The 14,043-nt window shown below is 41.5% G+C and overlaps 1 protein-coding gene across 4 annotated transcripts; it reads right to left on the bottom strand.

Moving 5' to 3' along the window:
• Positions 1-383: 383 nt before the first annotated feature.
• Positions 384-13,791, bottom strand: TLR4 (toll like receptor 4). Of its 4 annotated transcripts, XM_013046611.2 has the most exons (4): positions 13,434-13,791; positions 10,157-10,253; positions 7,196-7,362; positions 384-3,953 (listed from the first exon to the last, which is right to left on the bottom strand). In XM_013046611.2, the coding sequence occupies exons 2-4, from the start codon at positions 10,172-10,174 to the stop codon at positions 1,712-1,714; spliced, it is 2,427 nt and encodes an 808-aa protein (XP_012902065.1). In that variant the 5' UTR covers positions 10,175-10,253; positions 13,434-13,791; the 3' UTR covers positions 384-1,711. The 4 variants fall into 4 exon arrangements, with proteins under 4 accessions (XP_012902065.1, XP_004774125.1, XP_044938248.1 ...); XM_004774068.3 differs by lacking the exon at positions 10,157-10,253 and having other exon boundaries at positions 13,434-13,789; XM_045082313.1 differs by lacking the exons at positions 7,196-7,362; positions 10,157-10,253.
• Positions 13,792-14,043: the final 252 nt, after the last annotated feature.

Genomic DNA, 14,043 nt, shown 5'->3' with positions numbered 1-14,043 from the left:
GCACTCAAATATGAACAGAAGCACACTCATGATAGCTTGGGTACACACAAAAACACACGGCTTCGGGCATGCGCAAATCTAACACAGGTGTTGTATATAAGCAATCACATACAAACACAGGAGTAGAGAAACTATCTCAAACATCAAATGCACATATTCCCCTTGCAATAGAATCACACTGTTCCATGCAGACATGATCACACAGACACACACACTCTTGCATACACACAGACACAGACAGCAACACATAGTGGCATGCACACAGAGACACAGATCTACTTTCACTGCCATGTAAGACCTATAAGCACACCCAGGCATGTTCAACAACTCCAGTGATGCTCCAACAGCATCTGAAACAGCCACAAACACACTCCTGGGTTCTGTTTTATGTTTTCAGTTTTGACAACCATATTTTCCAGATTACTTTATTGTTCTTGCAGAAGAAGAAGGGTGTATGTTCTTCTAAGAATTCCCCTTAACATGACCACATTAACCTCAGTGAGACTATTTTCTCAGTGATAATATCTACTCTTTCCTGAATGTGGTCATGGGGAGTAGTACTCAACAGGAAGCAGCAGTGTGCACTTCCCACCTTGAACTATTTCATAATCCCCTGGACAAGTCAATGTTCCATCAGCAAATACTCATTTCCTGCAGAAGCGACTGCTGTGCTTCATGTTGCGTGGTCATCCCAGCTGTATCAGCCCTGTGTTTCTGGGACCATTAAGAACTGCCCTCCAGGACAACCTATTTCTTGGCATACCCTTAGCCCCGAATTGCTTATTACAGAACTGGGAATTTGGATTTGTCCCTCTCTATTAAAATAAGTGCCACTTTCCACCAAATTATTTTAATGTTTCCTTCATGACAGTCATAACCTAGTAGGAAATAACTTTTAGAGTGACATCAAGTGACAAAGTGATGGAGTGTATTTTACATATTTGCTTGAATGATAGTGCTTAAATATGGAAATTTCCAGCATGTCTCTAACAGTCTTATTTATGATAAGAGTTTATAGAGGAAACATGAAAAATGAGAACTGGATTTTGTAAAAACAAAAATGCACCAGGCACGATTCGTTGATAAATAGAACATACTAAAGAACGGCCAGGATGTTTGTGGATATGTGTTAATCAGATTTCCTTGGGAATCAGTAACTAGACTTTGACCTTTGTAAAGAAACCCACTTCAAGTGGAGGCAAAGGGGTCTGAATAAGGAGGCTTCTGAGTTGAGTGGAATTTAAGTTGCATTCAGTAGAAGAGGGAAAGGTGAGCAAAGACCTTGTTCAGTTAAAACTGCTCAAACATCTTTAAGAGAGCTAGCATGTAAAACATGAGGTAGTTTCCATTCCAAAAACCCAGGTGAAGAATTGCATCTTTTCCTGATCTCTCTGGGGCCCCATCTCTTAGATCTAATTGAGTTTAATGGGATAAGAATTGAGTTGACTTTCCATGCCATGGACTCCTGAGCTGATCTGGTGGAAGCATGCACGTAGAGGTATGTGATTTAGCACACTATTATTCCCTCTGCACTAAACTCCATGAGGTCAGCAGTCCTGTAAACTTCATGCACCACTGAATCATCAGCCCCTAGCATAATGCCAGGGACATCGCAGCATTTAGTACTCATTAACTGAACAAGTCCTGGGTCCAGCTGGGCACAGAGCCCCATGGGAGATTTTCCTCCCCAGGCAGAGGTTACCATTTCATGCTAGTTGTTTTCTGCATCCGCCGTTTCTTCTGGACTCCATGGTTTACCATCCAGCAAGGCTTTTCGGAGTCGTCTCCAGAAGATATGCCGGCCCAGCACACTGTCTTCCCACTCCAGGTAAGTGTTCCTGCTGAGGAGGCGATACAGCTCCACCTGCTGCCGCAGCACGGACTTCTCCACCTTCTGCAGGACAATGAAGATGATGCCGGCACGACTGCTAAGAAACTGCCAGGTCTGGGCAATCTCATACTCAAAGATGCACCATCGGCTCTGGATGAAGTGTTGGGACACCACAACGATAACCTTCCGGCTTTTGTGGAACCCTTCCTGGATGATATTGGCGGCGATGGCCACACCAGGGATAAAGTCTCTGTAGTGAAGGCAGAGCTGAAAGGGAGGCACCCCCTCCTCCAAGTTCTTTACCAGTTCATTCCTCACCCAGTCTTCATCCTGGCTTGAGTAGATAACGAAGGCATCGTAGGTGCTTTCACCTCTGCTGTACTTTTTGCAACCAGCAAGAAGCATCAGGTGGAAATAGAACTTATACACCAAAACTGCTATCAAGGAAACCATGAGTACAGTGAACACCGACACAGTTATGATAGTCTTGCTCCTCTGACAGGTGGCATTCCTAAAACTCAGCAGGGGCGTGTCCTGCATGTCTAAAGGTTTGGTACACACCATTTCTTCCACTTTCACCAAGAGCTGCCTGTGGTCCTTGACCCACTGTAGGAAATTCTGGTGTTCACAAACACAAGCAAAGTCATTCCGAGTAAGATTTAAGGAAACTAGATTACTTGGGAAATGCTGTCGTACTTGCTCTGTGGAGGCCACTATTCGATTAAAACTGCAATCCAGAATTTGGAGAGAGGGGAGAGGCTCATAAGGGAGTGTATCCAATGACAAGAGGTTGTTGTGACTCATATTTATCAACTGAAGTTTAGGAAGCGAGCCAAATGCTGTCTGGGACACCCCTTCCAGCTGACACTTAGAGAGGTCTAGAATGGTCAAGTTCGTCAGGTCTTTGAAAATATTTGGAAGAAAGTTGTCCTGAAAAGAATTGCCAGCCATTTTCAAGACTTGGAGGCTGACCAAGCCATCAAAAATGCCTTTGAAGACAACTTGGGTGTGAGTATAAGAAATATCAAGGTAACGGAGGTTTCTGAGGGATAGGAATACTGAAAAGTCACTGCCCTGTTTCAGGGTGGAATGCTGGAAATCTAGATATTCTAGCTGTTCTAAGCCCAAGAAGTTAGAACTCATGGTAATAATATCATTGAAGCTCAGATCTAAATGCTTCAGTCTGGTTGTCCCCAAGTCAGTGTAAGAACAGCAACCCTTGAAACTCAGGTCATTTCTACTGAGATCTAGAAACTCAAGACTTTCCAGCTTCATCTGAGTAAAAGTGCTCACGCCTTTGTTGGCAGTGAAAACAAACTCCTTGAGAGAGTCCAGCTCCCATTTGGGAAATTCTTCAAATTCACAGTTAACCATTTCCAGCCGTTGCCATCTGAGATTTTTAGGAAGGTATCGTGGTCTCTTTAAAAACAGATGCACCAGGGAAATTGTAGAAACATTTGCCAAACAATTAAATAAGTCAGTGATATCCTCTGAGAACTCATCAAAGAATGCTATCCGGAATTTTTCAATGGTCACATTGCACAGTCCCTCCAGGAGATATTCGTCAAAGCTTTCCAAGTTCCTTTCATTTTTAAATTCTCCCAGAACCAAGTGATGGATCTTTAAACCAGCCAGACCTTGAATACAAGTTTTCATTACATCTGTACTATCAAAATTACTTCTCAAAGTCAGTTCATGCAGTTTAATTTCTTTAAAGGCACCTGGTTGGATAAAGGATAAAGGGTTCAGGGACAAGTCTAAAGAAAGGTTGAGTAGAGGCATTTGATGTAGAACCTGCAAGTCACTATGATAAATAACTTTGATCTTGTTATTGGAAAGATCCAAGTACTCCAGGTTGGTCATGTTAGAAAAATATTCAGGTAACTTGAAGGAGCGGATAAGATTGTGAGCCACGTTAAGCACCTTCAAGTTTTTGAGATATTCAATGGGAAGGTCCTCTAGAGACTGTAGGTTTGTCTCCACGGCCACCAGAGTCTGTAAACTTGAGAGTCCAGAAAAGACTGCTGTGGAAAACTTCTGGATAGGGTTTCCTGTCAATATCAAGATGGAGAGGTGGTTTAGGCCCTGATACGTGTCATTTTCGATGGTCTCAATTTCACACCTATAGGGAAAAGAGATACAGATTATATAATATTTCTGCTGAATTAAAAGTCAAAAAGGAATAACCATACCAATCTTCTAGCTCTTCACAGAGATGTGACATGACATATGAATATTCATTGACAGAGACATGAAGCAGGACAGATGATGACATGAGCAGATAAGAAGCCTCACGGATTCAGTATTTCCGTACTGGACACAATGACAAACTCTTTTTGTCATACAAGGCACACATGCTAAGAAGAGACAGGACATCCCTCAGAAGGAAATCAGTTAAAGATCAATAATTGGGGCACATGAAGACTGTATGGCTCGTAGAGTATGTAACTGCCTTGGGTTAACTTCAGCCATTTCCTGCCACATGTAATTGTGATTATCCCTCAGATTGGTACAGATGATGAAGATAGCCATTAGATCTTAGGCATGAAAAATGACTGATAAATGTCTATTTCAAGGATGTAAAAAAATTACACACAAGGTCACAAATACCCTCAAGGTTTATGCAAAGCTCTCCATATATGTTAGCTATATATTTGTAGTTGTAGTTATAGGTAAATGTTAGCAACAGTCGGTAGAAGTGAGTTCAGTGGAAGAAAAGGAATGTGTACTCTGAAACCTTAGGTTAAAGAAATGGACCTAGACAAGGGAGATCAAAGCAGACCTCTCTGAGAGCACATCAGTTCAAATCTGAAGGATGAGTAGGAATTACCAAGAAAAGAAAGTGAGATGAAGAGCAGATACAAAAGCCCTGAGTAGGTGACAGCCATGATGCATGGAGGAACCATGAGAAACTTCTGTGTCTGGTGTACAGAGTAGGGTGGAGGGTGTGTGAGATGAGGTTGTGGAGAAAGAAGGATACAAAGCAGAGGCTTACCGATTGGAAAAGCATTGTGAATTTTGCCCCAAGAGAAATGGCAGCTATGGTCTATACAATATTCATGGAAGTGTCGTAGAGACAAGGCTCTTACCCAGCCAACAAATGGCAAGCCTCTTGCTAGCACTATAGATACATGCCAGTTAGCATTTGCAAATGAGTTATTTCCTAGTCCAACTTGATTTACATTTACAATTTCTCTACTTGTCCTATCCCCTCCATGAGGGTCAGGGGTAATAAAAAGCATTTTGACCCAAGCTTTTATTGACTGGCAGCTTGATAGAGGGTGGTGGGTGTCACAGGTAGAACATTGGAAAAGGGGGCAAGACATCTCAGTTCTGGTGTCTCTGCGATCTTCTCATACCTCTGTGGATCTCAGTTATCCCCTTTCTAAATGAGGGAGCTAAACTCGATTATTTCTCACGTTGCTTTCCAGTCTAGAGTTGTATAACCTGTAATCTTAGGTATTAGGCAAGACTGGAGGAGTCTTGCTGTGTCTCTGTCTCATCAAAGGGAGCTCATCACTTTGGAGGAGTAGAGCATGAAGATGAAGAGAACATTTAACTTTGGAAGGAGGAGATGCAAATATGGATCTCTGCTGCCAACAAACTTCAAAAAATGTAGAGCATGAATGTAGATAAATTACTAAAACTCTCTGAGCCTCAGTTTCTTCATCTACAAAAGAAAACAAATATGTCAATAGGTTTCCATAGGAATGAAAGGCTGTCTAGGGGACTAGCTGAGTTACTATATGTGAACATTGTGAAGGAATACAAAAAGGAAGGGATATCTTTGGTACTATGTTTGTTCCTGTCTGAAGCCAGGATATCCTCCTGGTTAACCAGAAAGGGACCTGTCCTCTCTCCAGGCACATCGTTAAGGCCTCTGAGGGAAGTTCCTTGTGTAGGTATGGATCAAAGATGAATTATAAGGGATATTGTTTGATGAGAAACTACTTCTTGTTTTAAAAAGGGTGAGGAATGATTTGTGTATCTTAACTATAGTCCTTGACAAAGTTCTTACTCAGAAAACTGAAATTTAGAAACTAATGAAGTGCTATAATAATATTTTTATTCTTATAAACTCTGTAAGGTTCTTAATACATATACATGCTAATATTCATTATCACATTTATCCCTGTGGGGTAAGTTTCACCCTTTCTGCTTCACAGATATGAGAACTGACACTCAGAGAGATGAAGTCACATGCCTCAGTCCACACAGATGTAAATGGTAGAGGAGGGCCCAGCTTGGGTCTTCTGACCCCCATAGAGCTCTATGCCTTATCCCACTGGCTTTAAAATGCTCTATTCCTCCTTTGTTACATACTCTGTCAGTTTCCAAGTTAGAGTACAAGACATCAAATGCCCACTCTTCTTTCTACAGAAATACCCACTATAAAGAGGATTTTCATGCTATGATCTTAGAATTTAATACATGTTTCTATAATAAAAAGTCATATATAAAATGCTTCTGCATTTCCCACAAACTCTTACAGAGAATATGATTCATTATCTAGTATAGTTTATTAAAATATGGGCCTAATGATGATAATAGTTTTAGGATTCAATTACCCCCCAAAATAATGATAATACTTTCACCTGCCCTAATAAATGATAAATTTCCCTGCATCAGAAAAGAAAATCTTAGTCACTGCTCTTTCTCACAATAGATATTTTCCTTTGATCTTGTCATCATCCTCCTTGGATTACTTATATCTTCTTTCCCTATCCTCTATCCCACTTTTAATATTCTAGACATATTTGAATCCCACTCAGTTCACGACATCTGTCTTCACTACCCACTGCAGAGAAGCCCCCTTTTCTGAACAACACAATATGTTGCCTCTAGTTTGTGCACAGCTTATCACTTAACTGGTCTATATTGCCATCCTATCTCAGGTTCAAAATCCAGCATCAGAATTAAGTAACATTTATTGCATGCCCACTATGTGATTAGCACCATGCTCAGGATTGTAACAGGTTACTTCTTTCAGGTGTGTATGCCCACCTTAATAGCTTAATAGCTGAAGTGTTTATATCAACATACTCTTGTTTCCTAGCAGACTGTATAATATATAGGAAGTAGTTAGTAATCATCTGCTAGTGAAAGAGTTTGAGTCAACTTTCTCCCTTGACTTAAACTATATCAAAAAGTAGAACTGTCCTTAAAAACTTTTTCATCCAGCTGCTCATTTCACAGATAAGGCAATGAGATCAGGAGAAGGAAGGTGGCTCACCTGAAGTTATACAGCAAGTAAGTTATCTGTTGAATGAATAAGTGAATAAAGATGAGACTCCTGACATAAGAATGAAGTGATAGAACAGTGAGCATTTTACCTTGGGCAATGTGTAAAATCTCATTCATTACCTGGATAAATCCAACACCTGTAGTTCGGGGAAGTTGGAGAAGCTATGGTTGCCTAAATGCCTCAGGGGATTAAAGCTCAGGTCCAGTTTCTTGGTTGATGTAGGAATGTTGTTGGGAATTTTGTTGAGATTCAGCTCCGTGCATTTGTAAGTAATGTTAGGAACCACCTGCAATGATCACATATTAAATACAGTGTCTGAATTCATGCAACTTAACTGCCTTTTCCACTCTCCTCTCCTAGGCCAGAACCTTGGAGACCTCCAGTATAAGCACAGGGGCCATCCATCCATCCATCCATCCTCTGATCATCCAACAATCTACCCATCTGTCATCCAGCCATTCATCTGTCCATCCACCCATCTGTCATCCAATCATCCATCCATCATCCAGTTGTCCATCCATATATCCATCCATCCACCCATCCATTCATTCATCCGTTCACTCACTTTATACTTCTATAATCTCTTACACCAGATTTGGAACAGGGAGCACCTACTATGTCCCTGGTTTTCTAACCTCTACTATCACGATGGTAGCATTTAGAGGGAGTCAATGGAATGAAGTAGTAAAGAGCTGAGGCTTTGGAGTCAAAAGTCCTGCATTTCACCCAGTTCTTCCATGTGATTTGGGGCAAAGTGTTTTTCCCTAAGAACCCCACAGTTGTATACAGCCCTGGGAAGACTACCAGTTAAGGTGTCCACATCTCAATCATAGCTCAATTTTTGCCATTGACATTCTCTCCCTTGACTCATTGATCTTTGAGAAGGTGATACAGAAATGGGGAAAAATCCTTAGGATGTGTGGATTCCAATGGTGAAACCTAGTAAACAAAGTCGAATGGTTTATGCTCCTTTGGTTCATGTGTTCATTTCCATTATACTTTCCCAAATTCTTTGTAAGCGCTTACTCTAACCTCACATTTAATTTATGAATTCTCTGATGGCTTTAACAAAATTTCTTCCTTAAACTATTTAACTTTGGTTTTGTGTTTAAACCCAAGGAGCACCTGGGTGGCTCAGTGGGTTAAAGCCTCTGCCTTCAGCTCAGGTCATGATCCCAGGTCCTAGAATCGAGCCTCACATTGGGCTCTCTGCTCGGCGGGGAACCTGCTTCTCCCTCTCTCTGCCTGCCTCTCTGCCTACTTGTGATCTCTGTCAAATAAATAAATAAAATCTTTAAAAAATTAAAAAAAATAGAATCTGTTAAAAGGATTAAATGAAATAAGGTATTTAAAAGATTATCTCGATGCCTATTAAAGTGAAAATGATCAATAAATGTTAACATTTATTATTAGCTGTTATTATTAACCCCCTGCCACATGTGGGCATGTTTATTTCTTATATGTTATATACTTTAATAGTCAAACAAACCTCTTTTTTTTATATATCTTTTCAGCGTAACAGTATTCATTGTTTTTGCACCACACAGAGCTCCATGTAATCCATGCCCTCCTTAATACCCACCACCTGGCTCCCCCTACCTTCCCCCCCCCCGCCACTTCAAACCCCTCAGATTGTTTTTCAGAGTCCATAGTCTCTCATGGTTCACCTCCCCTTCCAATTTCCCTCAACTCTCTTCTCCTCTCCATCTCCCCATGTCCTCCATGCTATTTGTTATGCTCCACAAATAAGTGAAACCATATGATAATTGACTCTCTCTGCTTGACTTATTTCACTCAGCATAATCTCTTCCAGTCCCGTCCATGTTGCTACAAAAGTTGGGTATTCATCCTTTCTGATGGAGGCATAATACTCCATAGTGTATATGGACCACATCTTCCTTATCCATTCGTCCGTTGAAGGGCATCTTGGTTCTTTACCACAGTTTGGGGACCGTGGCCATTGCTGCTATAAACATTAGGGTACAGATTGCCCTTCTTTTCACTACATCTGTATCTTTGGGGTAAATACCCAGTAGTGCAATTGCAGGGTCATAGGTCATATTGTTAATTTCTTGAGGAATCTCCACACTGTTCTCCAAAGTGGCTGCACCAACTTGCATTCCCACCAACAGTGTAAGAAGGTTCCCCTTTCTCCACATCTTCTCCAAAATACGTTGTTTCCTGTCTTGCTAATTTTGGCCATTCTAACTGGTGTAAGGTGGTATCTCTCAATGTGGTTTTAATTTGAATCTCCTTAATGGCTAGTGATGATGAACATTTTTTCATGTGTCTAATAGCCATTTGTATGTCTTTTCAAATAAACCTTTTAAAGAAGAATTCAGAGAGAAGAAGTAATATGCATAAAGTATCACAGGTCACATGTGCAACTCTTTGCTTCATTGGCATGTCTCCTGAAATGCTGTCCCTTATAGGAGCCTCCCAGACCATACTGCATGCTGTGTATTTGCAGATGGTGACAGGCTTCCTTCCGTTTTTTGTTTTTTGTTTTTTCTTGAAGATTTATTTATTTATTTATTTATTTATTTGACAGAGAGAGAAACCACAAGTAGACAGAGAGACAATTAGAGAGCGGGGGGGAAGCAGACTCTCAGCTGAGCAGAGAACCCGATGTGAGGCTCGATCCCAGGACCCTGAGATCATGACCTGAGCCGAAGGCAGAGGCTTAAGCAACTGAGCCACCCAGGCGCCCCAAGGCTTCCTTTCTTTACTCCCTTCCAAATCCCTCCGCACAGTGCATCACCATCTATCATAAATTATCTGTGTGATTTTTCCATGTGTGTTGTTCATTTCCCTCATTAGGGTGTAAGCTTTGGTTTTCTTGCTCTCTGCTATGGCTCTAGCACTCAGAATTGTACCTGGAAAATGGTTAATGCTTACTATTTATTGAATAAATGAATTAATAACGGATTGAATGAAGGTTTGCTTAAATCTTCAAATTGTAGCCATTTTCTCTAAGTGCTGTGGACAGTGCCATGACCCACCCATGACCCATGTGATATGGCTCCAGACTTCAGCGATCTCACAATCAGAGGAAGAGTTGAGGTAGGAACAGGACTCACATTACTGAAAAGGACCATAAACCAGGCCTGGACAACAATTTCCTCTAGCTCATATATGGTAGAGATCAATTCCAGATCCAGGGATTACAGACGGCTTCTGAGAAAGAGAGGATTTCAAGGTGAGTCTTAAAGGATGAGTACGATTCGGATACATGGAAAGAGGAAGAGGGAGAGAACAGTGTAAGCAAGAAGAGATGGCAACTAACTCAGAGCAGCCGGTACGAAGTAGGAGTGGTAAAACCTAAGTACGTGGGGAAGCCAGAGCCCTGTGGCAATGCTTTTAATCATACAACGTGTGAAAGTTGAGCACCTACGATGTGCTAGGTGCTGGGTGTAGTGTAAGCCTTCACAGGTGGCTTTTCTTGTACTGCAACTGCCTGATTTAAGCTTTGACAAGGGAAGCATCCACTTCAACGAGGGCTATCTCTAAGAAACACAATGCCAGCCACATGACTAGATAAAAGAGCCAGGCGCCTCTCCTCACTTGGCCTTCTTCCTGCCCTTTCTTTCTACCATCCCTTCCTCAACCCTTGCTCTTATGTTTTAAATTCACCAATAAAAGGGAGCCAGGGAAACCCTAGTTCCCCCTCCTTAACCCCAATAACAACAGAACTTCACATGCTTGAGAGCTTTTTCTCTTTACCCTCAGTATTGCTGGGTGGCCCTGCTTGTGCTGTGTAACTTCCAGGTCTCAGAGTAATAAACTTCCAGTTTTTCAGAATTTCCTGATGGTCATCTCTTAAGGGTATCTTACAATCATAAAGAACCAAAGGGGGCTGGTCCAGCCACAACATGGGTTACTGATAGGCTGAGACCAGAACAAAACACTGGGATATAGAGGTAAATAAAAATCAGCAATGGTGTTGTTCACTTATAGATCCTATTTCAAAAGGAAGGACAAATGAACAAATACACAAAATATGTTTAATAATATGCTATAAAAAATAAAGCATTTAGAGATTAGAAGGAAATATGGGGGTTGGCAAGTTCTACATTAGTTGATCAAGGACTACTTCCAAAAGGAGGTGACATTTAGGCAGAAATATAAATGAAGTGAGGGATTTATCACTTCTCGGCCTTTTGGCTAAGATCAAGTGTGAAGTGAGAGATTAAGTCATGAAGAAATCTAAGACTGCCCAAAATGGTGGCATCTAGCCACACATGGCTATTGAGCATGAGACATTTAGTCCAAGCTGAGAGACAGGGAAACTGTAAAATACATATTAAATCGCAAACACTCAGTACCAAAGAAAGAATGTGAAGTATTTTATTAATAGTTTAGTATATATTACATTTTCAAATAATATTTTGAATATACTGGGTTAAATAAAAATATTAAAATTAGATTTACCAATTTCAGTTTTTCAATGTGATTACCAGAAAATTTAAAGCTATGTTTAACTGATGACTTATTGAACACTACATCTGAAACTAATGATGTACTATATGTTGGCTAATTGAATTTAAATTAAAAAAAACCCCAAAACTTATAAAGACATTAGAACGGGGGCACCTGGGTGCCTCATTCAGTTAAGTGCCTGGCTCTTAATCTGGCTCGGGTTTTCATCTCAGGGTTGCGAAACAAGCCCCCTGACAGGTTCTACACTCAGCACAGTCTGCTTGGGATTCTCTCCCTTTCCCTCTGCCCCTCTCCCTTCACTCACAGACAGGCATGCTCTCTCTTTCTCTTTCTCTAGGGGAGAAAAAAAGACATCGGAATAGTCAGTAAATACAGTAACAATTATTAACTTCCAGAAATAAATAAATAAACAGCTAAAATTTAGGTAAGTAAAAATTTGGCTAAATTTAGTTACATTTATTGTTTAAATAAGATCATGTGATCTACATGGTATTACCTTTGGGCAGCACTGATCTAGGAGGAAAGCATTCTGGCCAGAGGACATAGTCAGTGCAAAGGCCCTTAGGTAGCAAACTGTCCTAATAGCACGCAGAAGTTATAACAAGCTGTTAAGAGGGCAATTTGTTAGAACTGGACCTTGGGCAAAACAACAACAAATAAAGAACAAACAAAAATGTACAGAATGAATTAGAGTGGAAAGGAGAGCAAGAAGCAGGAGACCAGTAACTGTCCAAGAATCAAGGCAAGGGAGACTGAGGACCTACCCTAGGATGACACTGAGTGAATGGGCAGGGTTGGACAGGTTTTGGAGACTGAGAATATGGGTTGGAGGGGAAGGGAAGGTGTGATTTTATCTGGGGGTGACTGATTAGAGGATCTATTCCCATTAACCTAACAGCAGGATGGACACAGAGAAGACCATGAGCAGAGCTCTGGGCAGAGAGTTGGAGGAAGGGAGGACTTTGAGATGACGAATTCATCTTTGTTATATGTTAAAGTGTCTTCTTTCACCAGTTCTCTCATGCTCAGGACTTCGGTTGGTTATACTTTTCCTGAGTTTCTGACCCGGCCACACACTAAATCTCAGGACATTCCCTCAGTTTTGGGGTCCTACCATGGGCTTTCTAAGCACTTGTGAAGTCCACACAGGGGAAAACAAAAGAGATCCATAATGAATGAGATTACGCAAAAGTTAGTTGGTGTTTCACAAAGAAAGAAACCATTACATTAGCTGTCGTTTTACATGGTTCTCTCTCTCTCTTTTTCCCCCTTCTCTGTTTGTCTCTCTCTCTCTCCGTCTTTTTTCTTTCTTTTTCTCTCTCCACTTTTGTTTTCCAATTTCATTTCTTTTCATCCTTTGATGAAAAGGCTAGATCTAAAAGTCTGAACTCCACTTAGAAAGTTTTCACTATTAAGAGACAAAAGGCAAAACAAAACAAAACAAAACACCTTCCCAAGATTGAAAGGAGCAGAGTAAGTGCCTGAAGCTGAGAGTATAATCCACCAGCAGAAAGAAATGACAAGAAGCAGACCTCTTACAACTCTCTACTAAAGTAGGTGTTATTATAAGTCTGCTATAGATGTAAAAACTGGCTTCAGAGAGGTTTAATAACTTCTTCAAGGTCACACAGCCCAGAAGTCAAAGAACGGTGATTTTACGTAGATCTCTCTGATGTAAAGCCCCTACTAGCCCTAAAAGTCCTAAATGGGCCATGAATCCACAGACTGCATGTTGGTGCGATATACCATGAACTCTTCCGTCCCTGTAGCTTTCAAATCCTTCAGGTAATTTGACTCCTTGTTGCAAATGAAACTAGCCAGCTAGGAGGGAGCCACAGTGGGAAGTTCTAGGCAGAGAGCAGTTTTTCAGAAGCAAGGCAAATCTCCCAGGAGAAGAACTGACTCAGAGCCACATACCTGCACACAAGGCTCCCAGCTCTCGGTTCTCAGGCAGGAGAGGAAGGCCATGGCTGGGATCAGCATCCCAGCCAGGCGGGTAGGAGACATCATTCTGGCATTTTCTTTGCCCAGAAGTGGCTCTGTGAAACATGACACGTTGTATCCGCCTGCTGGGGTGGTCACCGGGGCACTGCCGCCTTCTCTCGGCCCCGCTGGGTGCCCCAGGATGATTAAGATATTCAGAGCAGTGCTGCTGCTGGTTCAGGGGCAAGAGGAAGTGAGAGTGGCAACCTTAGCATTCTGGGCTTTTGTTTCTCTAATATTTATGTCCCCAGTCACAGGAGAGGAAGTTACAAGAAGAAGAACAAAACGTCTGCAGATCAGTGGTCCAAGTAAGAGCAAGAGGAAGTTGGCTTTGATCCCGGGAAGTCATCTGACCTCCCGGTTTTAGGGTTTTAGTGAACTTGGGAAAACAGTCAGACCGGTCCAACGGCCTGTGCAACAATCCAGGATGGTGGCTTTCCAGTTTCGCTTTAGTAGTGGAAACTCGCCCTGGGTATTAGTTTCTTAGGGCCGCCGTGACAAATTACTGCGGGCTGGGTGGCTTGAAGGAAGACATTTGCTTATG

This window comes from Mustela putorius, unplaced genomic scaffold (genome assembly GCF_011764305.1).
Source record: "Mustela putorius furo isolate JIRA1106 unplaced genomic scaffold, ASM1176430v1.1 tig00000596_pilon_pilon_pilon, whole genome shotgun sequence".
NCBI lineage: Eukaryota > Metazoa > Chordata > Mammalia > Carnivora > Mustelidae > Mustela > Mustela putorius.
The sequence above is the reverse complement of the archived record's forward strand: the minus strand, read 5'-3'. Positions and strand labels throughout refer to the sequence as shown.

Bases quoted from the DNA above. Each gene is read 5' to 3' on its own strand.
- TLR4 (XM_004774068.3), bottom strand. From the start codon at position 13,526: ATGATGTCTCCTACCCGCCTGGCTGGGATGCTGATCCCAGCCATGGCC. The intron at 7,363-13,433 runs GTATGTGGCTCT...TGATCATTGCAG, and splicing joins GCTGGGAGCCTTGTGTGCAG to GTGGTTCCTAACATTACTTA. The intron at 3,954-7,195 runs GTAATGAATGAG...TTTTCCCTATAG, and splicing joins CAGGTGTTGGATTTATCCAG to GTGTGAAATTGAGACCATCG.